At 43.5% G+C, this 24,871-nt stretch overlaps 1 protein-coding gene across 1 annotated transcript in view; it reads right to left on the bottom strand.

Moving 5' to 3' along the window:
- LOC132593103 (uncharacterized) overlaps window positions 1-15,327 on the bottom strand; it is a 53,200-nt gene extending 37,873 nt beyond the window's left edge. The window contains exons 1-6 of the mRNA XM_060282115.1: window positions 15,244-15,327; window positions 13,967-14,012; window positions 10,067-10,213; window positions 6,189-6,353; window positions 4,213-4,377; window positions 2,164-2,310 (exon numbers count right to left, since the gene is read on the bottom strand). Coding sequence (XP_060138098.1) covers window positions 2,164-2,310; window positions 4,213-4,377; window positions 6,189-6,353; window positions 10,067-10,213; window positions 13,967-14,012; window positions 15,244-15,327 — 754 coding nt within the window. The remainder of the gene's footprint in view (window positions 1-2,163; window positions 2,311-4,212; window positions 4,378-6,188; window positions 6,354-10,066; window positions 10,214-13,966; window positions 14,013-15,243) is intronic.
- Window positions 15,328-24,871: the final 9,544 nt, after the last annotated feature.

Here is a 24,871-nt window from a genome sequence, read left to right as displayed (position 1 = left end):
CTACATCTTGTGGGATTGCAGTTATATCCAATTAAAACTCAGTTAAAATCCTGTGATCTGCAGAGCCACCATCCAGGAAGGCTGCTTTAGGAAGACACCGTACAAGGAGCAGAAATGCCCATGTGGCTCTGGGCAACTGAAAACAACGGAACATGCCTTTTTTCATTGCCAATACTATACAGATATAAAAGCTAGGTTCATCTTGCCCAGGCATAGGCAAACTTGGCCGCCAGATGTTTTGGGACTACAACTCCCATCATCCCTAACTAACAGGACCAGTGGTCAGGAATGATGGGAATTGTAGTCCCAAAACATCTGGAGGAGCGTGTTTGCCTATGCCTGATCTTGCCTATACTACATAAATTCCAAGGTTGTACAGAACAACCTTATACCCCCCTGCTACATTAAGATGAAAACCCAGATGTTACATACTTGGTTGCTAGACTCTGCGCTGCAATAATGAATATTCGTCAATGGGTGGTTTGCACCACAAACTAGGCCCAAAATGAGCACTCACACCTTACACTGTGGGCAGCCTTTGCAGGATTGTGCATGGAGCCTTGGGCTCTTGGGGACATACCGGCTGATTAGGCTGGCCTGCCTCTCAGTGCTATCCTTTGGAGGTTCCTGCCAAATCTCAGTCATTTAGCACTGCTGGAGGTGGGGCCAATCGCATAAATAGGAGGCGGAGCCAGCAACAGCCAGGCAGTCAGCTTAGGAGCTTCACCCACACACCCACACACACAACCCTCCCTTTGTTTAATGTTCTTTTTGCAGGTTAACCTTTTTCTTCCTGTTTAGCGGGCACTGCTAGGGTCATTTGACTGGTTGCTGTTGAAGAGCCAGCCGGGAAGAAATTTTCCTGCATTGGCAGGTTCTGTCTTCCCCGTAGCAAATCATCACAACTTTGGCTGTTTAAGACCATGGGTGGAATCCTTTAGTCTCCCCCCCCCCCCCGCAGCGGTGATTCCAGGGTCCCCTCTTAAAGGGGTTGTAAATGGGTGTCACTGGCCATACGCTGAAAGGTTGTCAGTGAACTACCCTGCGTGCGGGGATACGGGGTGGGCTGCCTGCATACACATGCATCTTGCAGTGCACCTCCCATATCCCATTCACCCTGAGGAGCCCCAGTTCCCCCGGCTGGGGGCCTGCCTGGGAGGGATACATGCCCAATGCCTAAGCCAAGGTCTTTCTACATTTGAAAGTTTAATAAAGTTGTGGCCAAATTTAAATTCCATAACACATTGTCATGAGTCATTATTAATTCTGGTGGTCAGCGGCGGAGCTTCATGCTCCGCCATGGGGGGCGGAGAGCAGGCGAGCTGCCCCCAGTGACGTGTCGCGCGTTCTGGAGGCAGGGCGCCGTGCGTGTTTTGGGGGCGCCGTGCGCAGTGACGTGGCACACGTTATGGGGGCAGGGTGCGTTGTGCACAGTGACCTAGCGGCACGTTTTGGGGTGGGGCGTGCCGTGCGCAGGGGCGGGGCACACATTTTGGGGCGGGGCGGGTAGCGGCGATGGCACCCCTGGGATCGCGTCACTTGGGGCGCACCGCCCCCACTGCCCCTATCTTCCTACGCCCCTGCTGATGGTCCCTGGGAGCTGGGGGGGGGGCTCCGTCTGGTCATGCAATGCAAAACTTGTGCTCCTTCATGCTCCCTCCCCTATAGTCACTTTTAACAGTTTGTCCTTGTTTCTCTCTTTTTAAGTATGTGTGATATAATCACCTTTTAATTCCTAGTTTTTATTCCTTGCCTGTTTTAAGTCTTACATATTCAGTTTATCCATATGTTTTATCTTATGCTGGTCTGTGACCGAAATAAAGTTTGATACTGATACTGTGGGACTGCAGTGTCTTCCTAAATCAACCATGTGCATCACTTTGTATGACTGACCCTCTTCACGGGTTGCTGCTCCTTCAGTGGTTCTCTGAACCTCGCCCAACCCATGTTACCTGCCAACTTATCAGTGTCTGGTATCTGCCTTATATCCGAATACAGCAATTTCATTTAGCTGTTTGGGGACTTAAACATTATTTGCAGCACCCGGAACATTGTTAGTTGTCTGTTAAAGGAACAGAAGCAGAAACATTTCTGTACAATTTGTCGTTTTCAAGGTGGAGGGGTTTTGCCTAGCAGAGCATGGTCACCAGCAGATGACTCTACCTTGGAGGGAACATCCTTTCCAACTGCTGTCTTTGTCATAGTCTGGAGTTGTGGCACACCACAGCTGCCCATCAACACTTCCTTCTTTGATGCACGAGAAGTGTGACTTGTTCTTATACTTGAAGGGAAAGACGCATGAGGCAGGTTCTGAAGAGAAACAGAGTGGAGAGGGGAGTCATTAACTGAAGCAACATAAAGAGGGGATTGGTGTGATATTCATATTCAGTTGCATTTTGTGTGCATGCTAGCCAGCTGTAAGGGGAATTGAACAAAATCTGCATATATATAAGGGACGCAGGTGGCACTGTGGGTTAAACCACAGAGCCTAGAGCTTGCCGATCAGAAGGTCGGCAGTTCGAATCCCCATGACGGGGTGAGCTCCCGTTGCTCGGTTCCAGCTCCTGCCAACCTAGCCGTTCAAAAGCACGTCAAAGTGCAAGTAGATAAATAGGTACCGCTACAGCAGGAAGGTAAACGGCGTTTCCGTGTGCTGCTCTGGTTTGTCAGAAGCGGCGTAGTCATGCTGGCCACATGACCTGAAAGCTGTAGGCTGGCTCCCTCGGCCAATAATGCGAGATGAGCGCCGCAACCCTAGAGTTGGTCACGACTGGACCTAATGGTCAGGGGTCCATATATATATATATATATATATATATATATATATATATATATATATGAGAGAGAGAGAAATGGATTGGATCCAGATTATGTCAGTTGTACTCAGGTACCACTGAAATCCACTTAAGTCATGAATTTGTCTCATTGATTGCAGTAGGATTTTATTATAAAATGACACCTTAGAGATAAGTTGCATTCAGATGTGGGAATTATTGTGTTCGTTTTCCTGGTTACAATGTTGGCGCTTCTGTCCCCTTTCCAACATTCCTAGTACACTGCATTACCTGTGTAGTTATGGAACGGTGTCTTCTTGAGGGATACAACTGCGTGTTGCACTAGATTTCATTCACATTGTGTCCCACAACAGTGTATGCCATCAGACGGTTCATCAGCCCTTAATGCTCATGTGTGCTTCTTTTCTCCCAAGGCTGGGAAATAATTGTATTCAGAAATACAGCCCCAGATTTCATCACTTGTGTGGCGGGAGTGTGTTACATAAAAACCATGGGGAAATTATAGCACACAACTCCCATGATTTTCCAGTTTAATTGGGTTGGATAAAGTACTTCCTGAATGCAGCTAATATTGTGAGGACCAACCCTACTTTTTAATGTGATTTGATATATATATATATATATATATATATATATATATATATATATATATCTATAATTTTTTCAATATTTTAAAAGATCTTTATTTCGATTCTTTAAAACATTACGAAATATAAGAAAACCAAAGGATTTAAAAAATGTAAATAAAAAAAACCAGGGAAAGATATAAAATACCAAAAACAGAACATAGAAATAAGTGCTCAAAATAAAGCTTCATCTTAACCTATGCTCAACACAATGCATAACAAATATTGTATGAAAAGTTTAAATCAAGATGAAATCAAAATATAAAAATTTCAAAAAGAAAAAAAGGGAAAGAAAGGAAAATAAAAATTGAAAATACTTCCGATTGTTCACATATCGCTTCCTCTAACTTTCATCCCTCTTAACTCGCTTTCTTAAATTCCTTTAATTAAACCACCTACCACAGGTGTACCATCTTCTTTTATCTAACAAGTTACTTAACTTAAGCAAATCACCAGATCAGCTTTAATACCTTCTTTTTTCAGATAGTCCTCTACCAATTTCCACTCGTTTTGGATTTTTTGTTTGGGGATATTCCTTATAGCTGCAGTCATTTTAGCTAAATTCATAATAAGATATTCCTTCTATCTTTGATTTTAATTGATGCTAATATCGTATTTTAAAATTGTAACCTGGCCTGGGAAGGACAGGTATGTAATAATAATAATAATAATAATAATAATAATAATAATTCTTATTATCAAAGCCAGCCCTTATTTGCGGCAAGAAAGAGAAATATTTCTAGTCTGTCACACTGAATAGCCTATCCCACATACTTCTCTATTTTGCTTACTTGAGGGTTCGCAGTATGCCCACGTCGGATTTTCATCGTAGTTGGTGACAAGAGAGCACCAGAGCCTCCCATCAGATCTCCCATCTACTGTGCAGGCTTTGTACCACTTGCCTTGGAAGACGAAAGGGAAAATGCAGGGCCCTGTAGCTAAATTTGCATCTAGTCCTGGAAGAAGTGGAGAATAGGTAGAAGGAGAGGCTTCCTTAATAACCTACAATGCTTTTTTGTCCTGCTGAATGCGCTCAGTAATCAGATTCCTATGCATGATTAAATCATGGAACAACTACCCACATCACCATCACCATCATCTAAAGTTTTTAAAAATGCAATCATATGCACAGTGCTATTTTTCCTAGAAAAAGAGGTGCCAGAACTCACCATGTAAGCCTCCCATGTTCTCTTATAATGGCAATGGAGCCCACCTGAAAGGTGCCGGAACTGAGTTCCAGCAAGTTCCGGTTGAAAAGAAGCCCTATCTATGCATATCTGCTCAGAGGTAAGTCCCTTTTAGGTTAATCAGACTATAAAACGAGGCTGGGGAACTTCAGGGGTGGGGGCTGGATGCACCCCCAGGCGTTCCCCCAGGTCATACTCCCTCCCTAGTCTCACTGCTCACTACTTTGACCCCTCCTTGAGTGTTTTGGGCTAGCTAGAATGTGTCCTTGAACTCTGATAATGCTTCTTGCTTGACTGAATGAAGGATAGAGAGGGCTGTGTAAGTGTAAGGTAATATGGACATTCCTTGCTGTGCTCACTTTTCCTTCTGACTCCTCCCATCACTACCATCTGGCCCTGGGAACGTTGCCTGGAAGGGAATGTGGCCCTCAGGTGGAGATGGAATCCTCCACTCTGGTACAGCAGAAGGAAAGAAAGAATTGCAGGGAATCTGCACCAGGGGCGTAGCTACCAGCTCTGGCACCCACCACCGTCGCACTCGTTGTCTGAAGTGCGACAGGTGTGGGACCGATCCGCCTGGTGGAGGGGAGCGCCGCCGCACCGATCCACCCAGGGGGGGTTGTCACCCTCCCTAGGGATGGCATCCGGGCCGTACTGCCCCCCCCCGCCCGCCCCCCTTGCGACGCCACTGCTCTGGACTGATAATCTGACTACAGTGGTACCTCGGGTTACAAATACCTCAGCTTACAAACACTTTGGGTTACAAACTCTGCTAACCCAGAAGTAGTACCTTGGGTTACAAACTTTGCCCCAGGATGAGAATGGAAATCGTGTGGCAGTGGCACAGCAGCAGCGGGAGGCCCCATTAGAGAAAGTGTGCTTCAGGTTAAGAACGGTTTCGGGTTAAGAACAGACCTCCAGAACGAATTAAGTTCATAACTCGAGGTACCACTGTATTGACTGTTGCAAGCCACTCTGAAAGCTTTTAGCATGCACCGCTCTTCAATCAAGCGTGGGGTAAAACATGTTTTAAGTAAATATAGAAAAATACTCCCCAAAAAGTGTGTATAGGATTGCCGCCCATGTTCCATTGATTCCAATGGGATAAAATTAAACACATGCCTAATTCCACACCCTCCAACATTTATCCAGTGAAAACAGGGACATCCTAAGGAAAAGTGGGGCATTCCAGGATTAGATCAAATAAAAAACCAGGATGGCTTCTGTAAATCTGGGACTCTCCCTGGAAAATCATGACACTTGGAGGATCTGTAATCCTCCCACTAAAATAAATGGAAAATCTGCTAAATTTTTGATGGCTCCATCACCCTTAATTTCACTCTTCCATTTTGTAATGTGACTGCCTGGACAATGCTGATGCTGATGTCAAAGCAAAGCATTGGAAAGGAGAGTTTACAAAGAGCATTTGCAGAGAATGGAATTTACAAGGGAATATTCTCAGTAAAGTGTACCCCCCAAAAAATCATTAATTGTGCTTAATCTACAACCAACCATCTTCCAAGCCCTGTGATGCAACCCAACCCTGACTTCTAATCCAACAGACCCCCCAGTTTACATACTGGTGTCAGCACAGAAGCTCCACATCTTGTTCTTATCATAGTTTCCTGTTGTAGCACACCAGTACCGATTTCTTATTTCGTATTTGTTAGTGCAGGTGTAGTAAGTATGGCCCCTGTAGCTGAAGGGGAAAACACATTCAGCTCCATTCGAGTTGCCTCCATATTCTAGGCAAAAGACAAAAGCAGAGTTTGTGCATGTTTATGCCAATAAATCATTAGTAACACTTTTCTTGCTTCTTTCTTATATTATCCTTTTAAAAAAAATAGCCACACCCTATATCAGGGGCAGAGAACTGGATGCAGCCAGCAGCCAGATCCTTACCGTCCCCAAACACTGTGGGCCATTTTGACAGGTAGACAAGACAAATCAAACCAGACAGACAAAGGCTTTTCAGACCGATGGGTTTGGCCCCCCTGATTCTGAGGGATAATTTTAAATCTCCATGGGAAAGGGAAGTGGTAGAGGAAGTGCAAAAGTGCGGTCTGTCCTCCCTTTATATTGAGTCCATGACATGATCGCTCAGAGATTGGGGGATATCGCCAGACAGGAGGACATAGCCCGCGTGAAATCTGGGATGTTTTTAGGGGAGCAGGTGTATCGGTCTGCACCAGCCCGTTACCTGGCGGATATCCACTACGTGGAATACCGCAGACTAATTACTGCGGCTAGACTGAATGTCCTTGATTCGGCGGTTTTGAGGGGAAGATTTGGAGGAGTCCCATACGGTCAGAGAATGTGCCATTGTGCCTTGGGTGAGGTAGAATCCACAGAACACATTCTACTGAGTTGTCCCTTTTATAATGATTTAAGGCAATATCTTATAGACCCGTATTTATCTCAGTTTAGTTCCCGACCAAGAGAACGGCAGGCAGCATATTTGCTAAACAAGCCCACTGGGAAAATAACCTTCTCAGTGGCTAAATTCCTCTTCCTGGCGCTCAAGTGTCGGAAACGTATAATCAAATGTCTTCATGTGGGTTATCTGTAGGAGGTTTAGTAGCGCGGTCATACCCCATTTATGTATCCCTCTGATGCCTTCAGTTTTATATTTTTATGTATCCCTCTGATGCCTTCAGTTTTATATGTTTATCTTTGTATTGAGAAATGTTTTTTTGTTTCTGACTATCGGTCAAATAAAGTATATATTGATTGACAAAGGCTTCAGGATCTGTATATGCTGCTGATCAACTGCCCACCACCAAACCCCATTTCCTTTGCCTGCTGGGATTGAAATCCAACCACTCAGGCAAAGACACATAGTGTCTATATAGACACTGCCTTTGGAGGTTGTCACAGATACGTATCATTAATGAGAATTAAACCTATTTACAGTGGTACCTCTACTTACGAATTTAATGCGTTCCGAATGCACATCCGTAAGTCAAAAAAAATTGTAAGTTGAATCCCATAGGAATGCATTGGCAGAAAAAATTCACAAGTCGAAGCAACCCTATCTAAAAATTCGTAAGTAGGAAAAATCCTATCTAAACCGCATCCAAAATGGCGGACGGAGCTCCATTCGTAAGTAGAAACATTCGTAAGTAGAGGTACCACTGTACTTCCTGAATGGGGAGGTCAGAGGGTTACTATATGTTGCACAAAAGTATAAATGTGTCATTGCCCATTTATTGGGGGAGGCACATTTGAGTAGAGTGATTAAGAGCAGAAAAGCAGTGATAGAATATGTTGACCCCTATCTCCAAATTGCCTAGACACACACACACACACAAGTTCAAACATGTTTGCATGGGCCGATATGCAGTATCAACACTGCAAGAGGGGGAAACAGCTAATGGTGAGCAATTTGAAGTAGGAAAATTGTTAATCACTCCGTGCAAAGCTGCTCTTCTTAACAAAATTATGAGATTGAGACTGTAATGCACATTGTTAATCTTTTCGGTCACTTCCAGAGCAAAATATCTTGTAGGAGGGATTCATGTCCACATCAGGAATTCAGGTTTGCACAGTTAAAGTACAGTAGTGTTGTATGAGTTTTAAGGTTATATATATATTAATTGTTCATTAACATGTACAGGCACATGTCTGAAGCAGCACAGGAAGACAGGCCTGACTGACACCATTTTGACACTCTCTGACCAGGTGTTCCTCTGCAAGGAAGGAGGGGGGTGGGGGAAACCTTCTCATTGTCTCAGGAATTAAAGTGATAATCCCTGGCATCCTGATACCTGAGTGCCAGACAAAAGGGTGTGGTTAACTTGGCTGGGAAACAGGGAAATGTAAATATCTCCTTTTTTTGTTGATTAGGTTTTGGGGGCAGGGGGCAGGGTCCAGGATGCTCAGATTACTGCCACCAGACCTCCCCTTTCATGATGTACCTATGATGAATCTAGGGAGGGCGGTCTTGGGCTACACCCCTTCTGTGACGTATGGGTGATGCTTCTGGGGGGGTGGGCTGGAACCAATTTCAAATTTCTATTTAAGGGCAGGACACCTTTGTTTGGGGTTCCTTCCTCGTTCTCCTGCGTGAGGGGAAGGACCCTGTTGCAACAGCAACAATAAAGGCTTTGCTTCTCAAAATTCTCTGGTTTGCCTCTGTTATATCTCCGACCGATGGAGAACCCAATAAAGGGCTCTTGTGTACCCCATAAGGGAATAAGGGCAGATTTTTGCTTTTAACAGTAGCTTAAAGCCACTTTAAAAAACAAACCAACAAACATACTTTTTACAAGTAGGAAAGTGACAGAGAAATGCACTGAACAGTCTGGGATAAACAAAAGACTAATGGTAGGACATATAAATGTTGCACAAGCAAATCAGCATGAATGCTTGCTGTTGTATTGTAACAGTGGCCCCCATGATTCTGAGAAACCCCATATTGTGAGAAACGGTTTGTCACGTGTACAGTTGCAGCTGCAGGATGTTGTTCCCCTCCCCATCATAGCTGCCAAGTTTTCGCTTTTCTCGCGAGGAAGCCTATTCAGCATAAGGGAAAATCCCTGTAAAAAAGGGATAACTTGGCAGCTATGCTCCCCATGGCCATGGACAGTTGCTAGAAGACTATTCTCTTTGTACTAACCAGTGACAGTAAAGCTCTCCTTTATCTTATCTGTGGAATGTTGCTTAGAAGACCCAAGAAAGTCTGTTCAGAGTCTTGCGAAGGCCATGAAAGAATGATTGAGCTTATGTACGAAATGGGGAAGTTAACCTTAAAAGGAGTGAGGAAGGATGTGGTTTAACAATTAGCTAATGAATATGTAATGCTTCATGTATATCAGTCAGAAATAAAGTATATAAGCCTCTGGGCAACCATGGCGAGGCACTCAGCTTTTGGAAGTATCCTCTGAGCCACTGCTTGCTGTCAGCAAACCATAAATTTACTTTCGTTTTCTCTATTGCTGCGCTTTGAAGTTTTCATTCAGTCTGCAGAGTCTTGCGACATTTCAACCTCCCCACAAACAGATCAGAACAAATGTTCCATCAGAGGAATATTTACAAGAGGGCAAACGGGCAGCTGCCCAAAGAGCTAATTTGAAGAGGGGGCAATGAGCATTCCTAGGCATTGTGAGGATTAGAACTCCCTTTAGGATGGTGCAAGAGGACTTTTTGCAAGCTCAGAAAATGGCATAACATCTTTAAGAGGAGGAGAGGGAGGGGGTGGGGTAGAGTAAAGGGAATCCCTGTCTCACTGGCCTGCTAGTGATGCTCGCTAGCCATGGGATTGCCACCCCCATTGGATTCCACTGCCTGAGGTGGCTCCTTCCGTCCACCTCATGAGCAGGCCAGCCCTGCTAGGACCTTTTTGGATCAATTTCATCTCATAGAACAGAGCACACTTCAGTGTGTAAATAAGCAAAGTCTGTGGGACGACCTATTAACGCGTAAATGGATTTTACTAGAGGGACTGTATGCCTCTCACCTCTAAGAGCACATGGCTTCAATTTACGATCCTTGTCAAAGTTGTCAGTTGTGGCGCACCACAGCTGCTGGTCAGGGCTGCCATCAGTGGTGCACGAAGAGTAGTATCTGCCACCGAAAAGGAAGGGGAAAACACAGGCTGGAGGGGCTGAAAGGGAAACAAAGGGAAAGGAAAAATAAGGAAACTTGCACCACACTCAGCAGAAACTGTATGAAAAGAAAAATACAAAAGAGATGGCCATCTGTCATGGATGCTCCTTGGGTGTCCAGGAGCTAGGTCTGAGGGAGAAATCTGATTCAGTTTGCATTTAAAGACCAATCTACCAAATTTGCACTTTTTGAAACAATGTGCAAAACAAAACAAAGCTAGCCTTCAAAATTCGCACGTCTCCAAATTTTGCAGTGCAATTACCTAACTGAATAGTGTGTACAAAAATGCATGGTGTACTATGGGGCCTTTTAGGGCCTGGCATGCGCACTTCAGGGGAGCATTCAACAGCAGCAGACTTTATTAATTTGGTTAATTTGTTTAACCTACTTGTGATATATAACCTTTCTTCCACTTATGTCTCATATGTTTCATTTGGGTGTGGGAGCAAAAAAAGCACACCGGTGGCAAGAAAAATTCAATCAACTTTGCTGGAATTGATTTTGTCCCAGGTGCTTCTGTTTTGCTTTGCTTTCAGTATTAAAAAAAATGTCAGTGGTGAAACGGCTAAAATTGGGAACATTGTTTGTTGCTGTGCAGGTTTCAATAAATAAGGGGAACTGCACTGCATGTCTATAGCATATGTGTACATTCCACAACAGTGATTTTCAACCCCCTTTTCTTGGAAGAAGGAAATATCACTTTTGTTTAATATGGGGCTCCTTTGTAAAATACTGGGTGGAACATGATAACCTGAGTTACAGAGAGCTTTATTTGATGTACAGTGGTACCTCGCAAGATGAATGCCCTGCAAGACGAATTTTTTGCAAGGCAAATGCGTCTTGCGATCTGATGGTGACTCGCAAGACGAATTCGTTTTGCGAAAAATTCATCTTGCGAATCGCGGTTTCCCATAGGAATGCATTGAAATTTAATTAATGCATCCCTATGGGCACAAAACGAAATTTCAATGCATTCCTATAGGAAACCGCGATTCACAAGACGAATTTTTCACAAAACGAATTGACTCACGGAACAAATTAAATTCGTCTTGCGAGGCATCACTGTAATGGATCAAATAAAGATGTGGAATGGGGGGGGGTATTTGGATGGCAAATTGCTTATTTCCTCAGCATGCCCAATTATGATAACATTACTAGTTATGTAATTAGTCTGTCATGTTTTCAATATGTCAATTTGTGTGTTTTAATATTTAATACAAAAATAAAAGATTGACTATTAAAGCTAAAATCAACTGCAAGGGATTTGTTGAAAGCAGGACTCCATAAATTAGGCACCTTTGCTGTACACTTTTTGATGCCAGCTTTTTAAAAAAATTGCTTAAGCAAGTCTGCCCATACAGGTAATCCTATTTGATATGATGCAATATATACCATATTTTTCTGTGTATAAGACTATATATTTTCCTACATTTTTGAAGTTTAAAAGAAGGCATCATCTTTTACATAGTGCATTTTCTTAATTTTGAGTCCCAAAAAATAGGTGGCATCTTATACACAGGGGCATGTTATACATGGAAACATACAGTAATATGTGTTTCACAATGCATATCTTTTAAAACTCTTGGCTTTATGGGTTATTTTTAGTATTGATTATATCCATAATATTAATGCACATTTTATGTAAACCACTTACAGTGGTGCCTCGCTAGACGAACGCCCTGTAAGACGAATTTTTCACTTAACGAAGAGATTTTTCGAGTGGAGGTTGTCTTGGTAGACGAATTCGTTTTGTGAAAAATTCGTCTAGTGAATCGTGGTTTCCCATAGGAATGCATTGAAATTCAATTAATGCGTTGACAAATTTTCGTTATAAGAATTGACCCGTGGAATTAATTAAATTTGTCTAGCGAGGCACCACTGTAGAGGCTTCCGTGATTAAGTGGTATATAAATCTCATTAAATAAATAATAAAGTAAAATGACACACACACCAGCCCAGCTAAAAGGGGCCAGAGAAGTGACAGATGGAATGGTTCTTACCTTTAGATGCCACGAGTAGTGGCAGGAGAGTCCAGGTGCATGTGAGGAAAGCTATGACAGGAGCCATCTCTACTCTCAGTCAGGGAATCTGACAGGCGTGAAGAACCCACATCATGCTCACTCTTTATATAGGCCCTGCCTGGCCACATCTTCCTCCCACAACTACAACAGAAGGAGATGTTCAAAACCCTGCTATGTTAAACCTGACCTTTTCAAACAGCATTAGACCGCTCCCATTTTCGCTTCACTTCTGCATGAGCTGATTCAGTATGGGACAAAGCTTTTGCTCGGGGTTGCCAAATGGCTAAAGGGAAGAAAATAGCCATTGCCTGCTCCTATCTCTTCAACAGAGGCTACACCGACTGAAGCTAACAAGTGAAGTTTTCATCCCTGAGAGCTAAACACGATGACCTGGAAATTGCTGCTGATCTAGCCAGTGTTTCAAGGGCAGCTGAAATGTTATTAGGTGGTGTACGGCCAGTGAGTGCTGTTTGTCCTGCCTGGAGAATTTGTTGGCCCTTTCATTGTGACCTGGCGCAGTTTCTACTGAAAGCATAAGAGCTTCTTTTTGAAGATGGAAATGCTGCCTTAAAATAAAAGACACTGGTGCTTCTAAAAGCAGGAGTACTGTACTGGTGAAATTCGGAAAATTAGAATATCGTCGAAAAGTGCATTAAATTCAGAAATGCAACTTACTATTTTATTTTTATTTTAATTTATCTTATTTATTTTCTTTATTTTATTTTTCTTTTAATTTTTACAAATGCTTTCTTTTGGAAATTCCACAGTAATAAAACAAATAGTTACAATAATACAAAAATAAACATCGCTATTACATTTCATTAATTCCATTCCATTTATAATTGACCCGCCTAATGACAAATAATTACAATTTCAACAAATAAAGGCTTAACATATCTTGCTTTGCATGTTATGCATCTATCTCATATATTGGTTTCACCTTTTAAGTTGCGTTACTGAAATAAATGCACTTTTCGACAATATTCTAATTTTCCGAGTTTCACCACCTATATATATATATATATATATATATATATATATATATATATATATTGTTTTACATTTTAGAATATTCATTTAAACAGCCTTAAGATATCAGTGACTTCCCTTCTTCTCTTTCCATAGTTCATTTTGCATAACATAAATCCCTGAATGTTTTACATAAACTAAACCATTCAGTATTCCATTATTACATCCATCATAACTTATTTGCACAGTTGAATTTATCTTAATGCCGCCAATGTTTTCAGGTGTACACAACCCGCCCCCATATCTTCAATAAACATTTTCCAATCTTCTTTAAATGTATGTTCTTCTTGTTCTCTTATTCCATATGTTAGCTCCACAAGCTGCACATATTCCATCAGTTTCAGTTGCCATTCTTCTTCAGTTGGGAACTCACTCGTTTTCCATTTGGAGGCTAACAAAACACAGGCCGCAGTAGTAGCATACATAAATAACCTTTTTTTACGCCTGGGAATTTCTGTCTGAATTGTCCCTGACAAAAAGGACTCTGGTTTTGTTTTTGTTTTTTTTGAAAAGTGCTTTTAAATATTTTTTTCAGTTCATTATAAATTATTTCCCAATACTCTTTAACCCTTTTACATGTCCACCACATATGAAAGAACGTACCCTCAACCTCATTGCATCTCCAGAGGGGTACTCTATGTTCTTCCCATCTGAGACTCCTTTTGGCTCATGCTTTTGGCTCATGGCTCATGACCACTTACCTCCTTGGTGAGACTGAGTGATGTGGAACAATCCCTCTTTAGCTACCTTATGGGCATAGCAGAGGGTAAAAGGAAAAGTTAAGCAAGGATGAGCAACTCCTTTGATCAGGGGCTACATTCGTCATTACTCGTCTCCCCATTGGCCATGGAGGTCCTCGCTTTCCAAGGCTGAAGGACCCTCTGAGTGCAAGATAAGATTGTGCTTGGCACATCCTCTCAGTTAGAACTGAGAAGTGTCCATGCCAGATGGGAGAGAGGCTGGCTGGGTACCCAGCCAAATCACTCTTGGCTTTCCCTCCTGCTGCTATCATTGGGAATGGAAAAAGCTACCACATACTGACTCAGACTGTACTACCTACCTAGAAATACAGGATGGGAGACACCTGGCTTGAGAGCAGTACATGTGAAAAGGATCTAGGAGTCTTGGTAGACCACAAACTTGGCATGAGTCAACAGTGTGATGCAGCAGCTAAAAAAGCCAATGCAATTCTGGGCTGCATCAATAGGAGTATAGCATCTAGATCAGGCATCCCCAAACTGTGGCCCTCCAGATGTTTTGGCCTAAAACTCCCATGATCCCTAGCTAACAGGACCAGTGGTCAGGGATGATGGGAATTGTAGTCCAAAACATCTGGAGGGCCGACGTTTGGGGATGCCTGATCTAGATCAAGGGAAGTAATAGTACCACTGTATTGCGCTCTGGTCAGACCTCACCTGGAATACTGTGTCCAGTTCTGGGCACCACAGTTCAAGAAGGATACTGACAAGCTGGAACATGTCCAGAAGAGGGCAACCAAAACGGTCAAAGGCCTGGAACCGATGCCTTATGAGGAACGGCTTAGGGAGCTGGGTATGTTTAGCCTGGAGAAGAGAAGGTTAAGGGGTGATATGATAGCCATGTTCAGATATATAAAAGGATGTAATATAGAGGAGGGAGAAAGGTTGTTTTCTGCTGCTCCAGAGAAGCGGACACGGAGCAATGGATTCAAGCTACAAGAAAGAAGATTCCACCTAAACATTAGGAAGAACTTCCTGACAGTAAGAGCTGTTCGGCAGTGGAATTTGCTACCAAGGAGTGTGGTGGAGTCTCCTTCTTTGGAGGTCTTTAAGCAGAGGCTTGACAGGCATATGTCAAGAATGCTTTGATGGTGTTTCCTGCTTGGCAGGGGGTTGGACTGGGTGGCCCTCGTGGTCTCTTCCAACTCTATGATTCTATGAAATGCCAAGGGTTGTACCTGGGACCTTCTACATGCAAAAACAGGTGTTCCACCACTGACCTCCAGCCCTATCATCATTGCTTTGCCTTCCCGAATCCCAGTGCTGCCATCCCCACTCAGTTCCCCAAAGACCTCCACCACCATCCAGGCCATGTGACACACACAACTCTGTACTCTTAACACATCACAACTGCTCATCACCTCACTCTGCCACCTGCTTCAGGTAATACCATGCGCTGGGGAACTGGGGTCTGACTGGTGCTTGTTTTGTCTTGCTTCCTAGCAGGCAGCACAACTGGTATCCTTGGGTGAGGTGGCCACGGAAATAAACTCTTCAAGTTCCTGCTATCTCTTCATTGCCCTTTCCAAAGCAATCTGCAAAATCTACTGTGAGAGTCCCAAAACAGAGAATTTATTCCTCTGCCCCCCACAAGCTCACTCAAGGTTAGTAATGATGATTGCCAAGAGCAACTGTGTACTAATAATGTCCTTAATTATTATGAAATAATATGTATATACTCGTCACTTACTCCAAGGTTTTGTTATTAATTTTCCATTACCATGATTGACGTCAATTGAAGCATTCCTCTGGGACAGCCTTTTTGTTGTTATTGTGACAAAGGCAGGGGGGAAATGGATTAGTCCCTCTCTCCCAACATGCTGTGGTTCTGATTCTATTTTTTTGAAGGGGGAGGGGCTGTGCCTGCTATTTACCATTCAAAGGATAAGCCACAAATCCAAAAATTACACATATAAATGATATATATGTTACTTAGTCCCAAATCTTCTTGAATTCAGTGGGATTTGAGGTGACCTTGAAGCTCATTTGGGCCAGTCCCTATCTCTCAGACTACCTACCTACCTCACAGGGTTGTTGTGAGGATAAAAAAAAGGAGAACCAAGTACTCTGCCCTGCAAAACTGGGGGGAAAGTGGAATATAAATATAGCAATACTCACCCCCATCATTCTGCCCAGACACTGAGGTCCAGCTCCGAGGACCTTCTGGCGGTTCCCTCACTGCGAGAGGTGAGGTTACAGGGAACCAGGCAGAGGGCCTTCTCGGTGGTGGCACCCACCCTGTGGAACGCCCTCCCATCAGATGTCAAGGAAATAAACAACTATCTGACTTTTAGAAGACATCTGAAGGCAGCCCTGTTTAGGGAAGTTTTTAATGTTTGATGTTTTATTCTGTTTTTAATCTGTTGGGAGCTGCCCAGAGTTATTATTATTACTTAAAGACACTTCTGAAGCAGCACCTTTCTTACTCACTTTTCCCCCGATTCTTACACCTCTCAGCAAGTTCACCATGTTTTCCATCTGAATTTTCTAACTGTCCAACTGGCCCCAAGAACCTCACTGTCCAATCAGACCTTGCTGTTACACAAACCAATCACACATTAGAGCAAAGCAACCAATCATATAGAAGTTCCATTGTTTGTCCAACCAATGGGAATGGTGTGATATACAATCATGCATTAGAACAATACCACCAATCATATGGAAGTTCCATTGTTTGTCCAGCCAATGGGAATGGTATGTTTTATTGGGTGCTATACCCAGACCCTAAAGAACACCCAGGGCCAGCCCTACCATTAGTGAGGTGCCTACCTTGGGCAGCTGGATTTAAGGTTTATGAAAGGGCAACAAATTGTTACCTATTTAATTTTATTACTGTTGTATTTTCACAACCAGAGACAGGGAGAGGGGTTTGTAGGATTAAAAAATAACTCAACTGCACTAAGGTACTGTGGGACGGGAGAGCAAATGGGAGGTTTTCCTAACTGTTCTCCAAACTGCTAAGATACCTGCTTTATCTAACTTCTTGGGAGTCAGTGCATATATAGAACAGTTAAATTCTCAGAAGGAACATGGCCTAACTACCTACAAAGAAGCTCTTGAAGCAGGGTTTATCACTGCTGTCAAGCAGAACAAAGGCCACTTTTAGAAGTTAATCGACCGGTAACTTTTGTAGATAAATCTCTGGAAGATAGGATGTCTTTGTTCACTAATGCAGGAAAAGTTGTGATAACAAGACTTACACGGGTGACCCAAAACAAGCAGTGAAAATATCATGAGTGAGAGGAGCAGGAGGACCTGGCTCACTCACCCCACCCCTCCTATCGTGACTCACACCACCCTCCCCACACCACTGTCCATGTGTTAGAGGTTGTATCTGCAGTCCGAATGTATATAGGCTCATCCCAAGAGTTGGAACTCTGAAAACCTAAGGTTCCACCTCATGGGGCCAGACTGTGTGTGTTTGACAGGCTGCCCAGTGCCCCACTGCACTCAACTAATGGGGGGGGGCTGGTACAGGGCCTGGGTGAGGGTTAAGTTGTGGTGCCCTTACTATGGACATTTGTCAGCCCAACTCTTTATTGGTTGTTGTTTTTTAAGAAGATCAAAAAAGACCATAATGTGGGACACGGGTGGCGCTGTGGGTTAAACCACAGAGCCTAGGGCTTGCCGATCAGAAGGTTGGTGGTTCGAATCCCCGCGACGGGGTGAGCTCCCGTTGCTCAGTCCCTGCTCCTGCCACCCTAGCAGTTCGAAAGCACGTCAAAATGCAAGTAGATAAATAGGTACCGCTACAGCAAGAAGGTAAACAGTGTTTCCGTGTGCTGCTCTGGTTTGTCATGCTGGCCACATGACCTGGAAGCTGTACGCCGGCTCCCTTGGCCAATAACGCAAGATGAGCGCCGCAACCCCAGAGTCGGTCATGACTGGACCTAATGGTCAGGGGTCCCTTTACCTTTACCATTTAAAGACCATAATGTACCAATGTGCATTTGGGGACCGTATTATAAACCAAACCACTGGTGAAATCCAGAGGTCTGTGACTGGATCTCTCACACCTTCCAAAACTCTAAATAGGGGAAATTACATTAATCCTTTCCACCAAAACCATTATACCAATCTGAATCCACCCTGCCACAACCTGCTATTTACAGTGCAGGATAAAATGTATTAGAACCATTAGAAAAGAACCCTACCCCAGGGAGTGCATACTAGGTAATTTCGATTTAAAATTCAAAGCGGATTAATTTCTCCCTCATGCATATTTGAGGCATGGTAAGATGCCTACAAAAGAGGCTCTTTCCCAATTTTTTGTGGAAATGGGCCTTCTTCCCCAATGCCCCCTCCCACAGATCACATAATTATGTAACTAGTTCTCTTTCATAACTGAACTTTGAATTGTTGTGCCAGGAAAATGCCAGAAGTGATGGGATCTGGCACTGACCAGTTCTTGGAGGATTTTCAATTTTTCATCATTCTCCAACGATCTGTCAACTGGTGTCATGGGAGCATAAGAGTCTGGTTATGCAAGTTGTAAAGAAATGGTCCCATGTCAGCACAACCCTAAGCGTGTCTGCTCAGAAGTAGTAGAGAAAGGTGAGAAAGTGTTATCTTTCTATAATAGCAGAATGTAGGAACATGTGCTGAAGCTGAATGTTGGAAGAGTCAGGACACAAATAAATGCAGTATTCATTCACATAGCATATAATCAAATAATGTGATTCACTCGCATGAGATGTAGTGGTGGCCAGCAACATGAATGGCTTTAAAAGATAGCCTTATCCTTCATGAATGTGTCTAACTCTCAGTAGCTACTAGGCATGGTGGCAATGTTCTGCCTCCACTATCAGAGGAAGTAAGCTGCTGAAAACCAGGTGCTATTATTTTAAAGAATGAAATCAAGGAAGCATTTGAAATGTTGTAATAGTGGGTGACTTCTACTACCTTCATATAGACTGGCCAGTGGCATAGCATTGGTTGCTAGCGGTTGGGGCATGCGCTCATGCCAGGCAGAGGGTGCCAGCCGAGCCCACACCACCAAGGCTGCCAGAGCAACCCCATCCCCACTAGAGCAAAGTGGGGCTGTGCTGAGTTGCCTGCCCTCCCGCGCAGGGAGGAGCCTAGCCAGTTAATCCGGCCTTGGCAGGCAGAGAGAAGCACTGGGCTGTTCTGCACTGGGGGTGCCTACATGGGGGCGGCACCTGGTTCAAAAATTGTGTGCCAGGGACCACAGCCTCTCTGGCACCCCCCACACTTCACCCCTGAGACTGGCTATATATGTGTTCCAATCAAGACAAACAGGTTAAATTGTTAAGGGGAGCTGCCTTTTCTACTCTGTCTACAGTTATGCCTATACACTGGCTGTTAAATTATGACATCATAAAATGTCACACTGTGCTTATACTCAGTGGCTTGCTCCAATCATTTATGAGGTCACAGAAGTGTGTTAAGTAGCTCCTTAGGAAATTCATTGTTGGTGGAGATACAAGGTTACATTTCACCCAGAACTGATGCCAGGCTGGTGATGGTAACTTTTTTCCACGCTATCCCCTCAGTTCTTGTCCCCCTGGATATTTTTCAACCTCACTTCTGAAGAAGCAGCTGAATCCACAATCCCAGTGGTCTCCCACCAAATGGAAAACTTGGTAACATTGCCCCTAAAGCTTCCCACCACTTGGAGAAAGGTAATTTTGTATAGGTGTTTCTATCTTAAGTGTGCCTTCACATCATCAACTTAGAAAGCTACTTTTGATCCTTCTTAGCAATCACTGCTGAGAACAAAGGAGAGTGTCAGCTGTTCTTTTGCACTGAGCAAATGCATGTGTAAAAGGTGCCATATGGAAAAGGATATTCTAGCCAACTATTTCCAGTCCAGTGTTCAGAAGTAGTTCATCTCTAAGCCAGCAATGGTTTAATACCAAACAACAATAGATTCTCACACCAACTCCTTTATCAGAATTATGAATCTAAAGTCCATCACTGATTGTGGTGGTCCTTAAGTAAGGAGCATGCATGTGAGAACTCAGTACTTTGTGTCTGCTTCATACAGGGTAAGTGCAAGGCAACAATGATGGGTGGGTCAGGATGAGCAGATCTAATGACAGAGGTCTGGTTGATATGCAGTAGATCAGCAAGGATATGTGGCTCTCAGAGTTGTTTTAACATTAGGGACAATGAAATGACTCCTCACCCTGCTCCTTCAACTGTTGAAAGTAGATTTTGAGTGAAAAGACTGAGCTCAGCTCAGTTCTGAACAGCAGCTTGGAAGCACCATGCTCTTTCATTCTAAGTAAGTGTATGACTTTTGCATCTGACTCCAGTTGGTGGATCACTAATTTTTAGTAGAACACAAAGCAGAATCTGCAAGCTTCAAGCCTGTTTCTCCTGCACTAGGGTTGTTGCACACCATAGCTGCTAAGAAACACCTTGGACAGCAAGATTTTCAGAAAGATCGAAGTGGGAGGGATAGAAGGAGAAGGCATACAGCTTGGGAGTCTGAAATGTTTTTTTATTTATTCCCAGCTACAAAACTGGAAAAGTAGGAGGAAAGACAGCTAGACTTGGTTCATTTGTTGGTCTTCTGTTTTGTTGACATCCTCATCATTCAGAGTCAGGAACAGCCAAACTGAAACTACAAACATCTCAGCAAGACCAGGTCGTTGGTTAGTCAGTTCCTTTGGACACAAACTGAAAAGAGAGCTAAATATATAGGAAGATTCTCAGCATGTGGGTTAAGATAAAATCTCTTTGCCTCGTCCTACAAATGAGACAAAACACATGAACCAGCAACCCCACATAACATGTCTGCTACTAGACTTTACTACCAATTTCTTCATCTCTGCTTGTCTGGAAGCATCCCTCAGTTCCACTGTGATCCATCCCCACCTGAATTCCTCTGCTTGAATCAGCACAGAATCCATCTGTTGTCAGTGTCAGCATTGCTAGTGAGGGAACACCAGCTCCTTTTATCTGAGCGTCCTGCTTTGGTGCAGCTGTCGTATGACTTGCCACGAAAGATGAAGGGGAAGACGCAGTCCAGTTCTGAATGGAAAGAAAGAGAAAAGCAGATTGAAGAGGTTAACCTGAGGGATGGGCAAGTCTATCAATTTTGGTTGCTCTCACCATTTAAGTGCAAATTTCTGCTAATACAGTCTTGGAAGCCGAATGGAATCCGTTCCGGAAGTCCATTCGACTTCCAAAATGTTCGGAAACCAAGGCATGGCTTCCAATTGGGTGCAGGAAGCCATGCCGGACGTTCAGCTTCCATACAACATTTACAAACTGGAACACTCACTTTTGGGTTTGCGGCATTCGGGAGACGAATGTATGAGTACCAAGGTGTTCGGCTTCCAAGGTACGGCTGTATACACAATTTTGAAAAGTGTATCTTTCTCTTAAGATAACAAATTTGTTATTTTATTTTCACTAATATATTTTTCCCATCCCTACTTAAGCTTCACACTTTTAGTCTACCGTTCCCCATAATTGCTACCTATGACAACATTATTCAGTGATTTAAAAACCCCTTGTGTTTAAGATGAAAGTTAAGGCAAAATCTTTTGCTCCAAAAACCACCAAGAAATTGTAAGGCATGACAAATGCCTTAACTTCCATGCCAAGTAAGCAGTAAAGATTTTGAATGGTCTCAGCTCATAGGCTCCATGCACCCACACTTCGACCTGGTCTTTAGTCTGACCTACAAATAGAAACAAAAATAGCCCCACCCCACCCCTGGCCTTTTATTTGCCCTCCCAAACTGCTCACGGTTGCAGAATCTCCACTTCAAGCCGGTTTGGTAGTCTGGAGTGGTGGCACACCAAGCTTTTCCTTCATGTTTATCCAGGGTGGTGCAGCTTTCATAGGGTTTCCCCTTATAGATAAAAGGGAAGACACAGCCTGTTTCTGAATAGAAAAGAAGGGGTGCGGAAGAGAGTTGGAGTAAGACCACAACTGCATCTCAGACTGTAAATTACTTTAAACAAGCAGCATGCCTCCCAGGAATCCTGGGAACTGCAATTATGGGAACATGTTACGTTGAGTTTTCATAATTCCTTGCAGAATTTCCTCTCTTAGGTTGCTTCCAGGTGACCTGTTTACTGAGCATTTATCCAGATTTGCTTAAAGAAAGCTTACAAAGACGTTAGACTATGGCTGGTCTTTACTGAACATTCATTCCAAATTGTTCACAGGGAGGTTAGACAAGCATTCATCTTGATTTGCTTCCACCAAGTATATGCAAAGGCTAACTTAGAGCTGAACTTCATTCTTTGTTTGTGGAAAGGTTATACAACAATGAACATTCATCCTGATTCACACTTTTCACTGCATTTCTCTATTACTTTCCTATCTGCAGAAATTCCAGGTTGTTCCTTTTTGGGGTTCTGGCATCACAGCCATTGCTGGAAAGTGTCTGGTGCCTCTTAGAAACTAGAGCTCCTGTCATTCCTTGGTGACACCATAACAAACTAATTTTAAACCAGAAACAATATTAAGTCACCAACAGATGGCAGCACAAATCAAGAAATAGCAGAGAGGAACAATGGCATTCACATGGCAAATATCGTTCTCTTCTTCAGTGATCCTTAGAATACAGTGGTGCCTCGCTTAACGAATGCCCTGCTTACCGAAATTTCCGCTTAAGGAAAGGATTTTTCGAGCGGAGGTTGCCTCGCTAGACGAATCCATTTTACGAAAAATTCATCTAGCGAATCGCGGTTTCCCATAGGAATGCATTGAAATTCAATTAATGTTCCTATGGGCAAAAAAAAAATTCAAAAAAAATTCAATGCATTCCTATGGGATTCGCTAGACAAATTTTTCGTTATAAGAAAAGACCCGTGGAACGAATTAAATTCGTCTAGCGAGGCACCACTGTAACTGGTTGTGTTCCTGTTAATGCTTGCCTTTTAAAAGGCTTAACCTTGAACTAAAACTCCTTCTTTGTTGATGCCTTTAGAATCATAGAATCATAGAGTTGGAAGAGACCACAAGGGCCATCCAGTCCAACCCCCTACCAAGCAGGAAACACCATCAAAGCATTCCTGACAGATGGCTGTCAAGCCTCTGCTTAAAGACCTCCAAAGAAGGAGACTCCACCACACTCCTTGGGAGCAAATTCCACTGTCAAACAGCTCTTACTGTCAGGAAGTTCTTCCTAATGTTTAGGTGGAATCTTCTTCCTTCTTTCTTTCTTCTTTCTTAATATTGGCTCTCCAGATGTTGGACTACAACTCCCATTATCCCTGAACATTTGGCCAAGCTGGCTCTGGATGATGGGTATTGTAGTCCTAACAACATATTGGGACCCAAAGTTGAAGAACACTGCCATAGGAGGAAATAGCTAGATTCCTGCCTCCCTTCCTTTCTTCACCACCACAAAATTTCTTCTTTCTCATGCATCTATTTTATTTTCACAGGCTTTGCTGCCCTATACAGAGTAGTCACTCTTCAGTTTTACATGGACAAAAATGGTTGTTGTTTTTTAATGAGAGCGTCATAATAAGGTACTGAGCAAGCCAAATGAGGAAACACTCGCTAATTCCAACCCTTCCTTAACACAGAAGGGGGGAGTATTTGCAGCAGATGTTGTACTTTAGAGGGCCATTCATAATTCTGGATACAAGGTAGAACAGGGAAGAATCTTCTTGTATAAACGGAAGATATAGTGGTGAGAAATTTGCCGCATGTATAACTGTATGCGGCCCAGTTTGCTTGTTATATTTTGTTGCAGTAAGGTTGCTACAAAGTGATTTTTGCGCATGGACCTTTGGTGAAGAAAATGGGGGATGGGGTAGAGTTGGCACTTATTGCCCAATCACACATTTAAGCCTCCAGCATGCACACACAATGAAAACCTCATAGTCAAAATGTGAAAAGAATGTGGTCAAAGATGGGTGTGGTCACTCATCTAGATGCGATATAAGCAGATCAAGTATCATTAATGAGCTTATCTAAAGGTAAAGGTAAAGGGACCCCTGACCATTAGGTCCAGTCGTGACCGACTCTGGGGTTGCGCGCTCATCTTGCATTATTGGCCAAGGGAGCCAGCATATAGCTTCCAGGTCATGTGGCCAGCATGACAAAGCCGCTTCTGGCAAACCAGAGCAGCGCACGGAAACGCCGTTTACCTTCCCGCTATAGCGGTTCCTATTTATCTACTTGCATTTGATGTGCTTTCGAACTGCTAGGTTGGCAGGAGCTGGGACCAAACAACGGGAGCTCACCCCGTCACAGGGATTCGCAAGCCCTAGGCTCAGTGGTTTAGCCCACAGCGCCACCTGGGTCCCAGATAAATATTGATGCTCTCTTTTGGAAACAGATAAATATTGATGCTCTCTTTTGGAAAGATGTAGACTTTGGTGACTCATCAGCAATTGCATCCCAAGAGAAAAGGGGGCATGCATTTCCATTTTAATTGCAGTAAAGAATGAGCCTCAGAGAAAAGGTATGTCTCTCCACTTTTCTCCTCTGCCTGTCTCTTACCTGTGATGGTGCAAAACATCGATTTCTTATCTGCATCATAGTTGGCAGTGGTGGCACACCACAGCTTCCCATCAGTCCGTCCATCTTCTGTGCAGCTGCTATAATTCTTGCCATCATATATGAATGGAAAGAAGCATTTGGAAGGTTCCTTGCTTATATCTGGTCCTATTTCAAGGAGGAAGTGCAGGGAGAGGCTAATTTTAGGCTAATTATATACACTTCTATGGTGCCTGTCCTCCAGGGCAGTCTTTACCTGGGGTGCAAGGGGTGCGGGGCACCCAGGCACTGAATTCTGGAGGCGTCAACTGGTCCCTCTCGATCGGTGGCAGTGAAAAGCAATGGAGCGAAAATCCCTGCCCCCCCCCACCGTCGCTCCGTTACTCCATAGCGTCAAATATTCCCAAGTCA

Source organism: Zootoca vivipara, chromosome 13, assembly GCF_963506605.1.
Source record: "Zootoca vivipara chromosome 13, rZooViv1.1, whole genome shotgun sequence".
In the NCBI taxonomy this organism is placed as follows: Eukaryota; Metazoa; Chordata; class Lepidosauria; order Squamata; family Lacertidae; genus Zootoca; species Zootoca vivipara.
The sequence above is the reverse complement of the archived record's forward strand: the minus strand, read 5'-3'. Positions and strand labels throughout refer to the sequence as shown.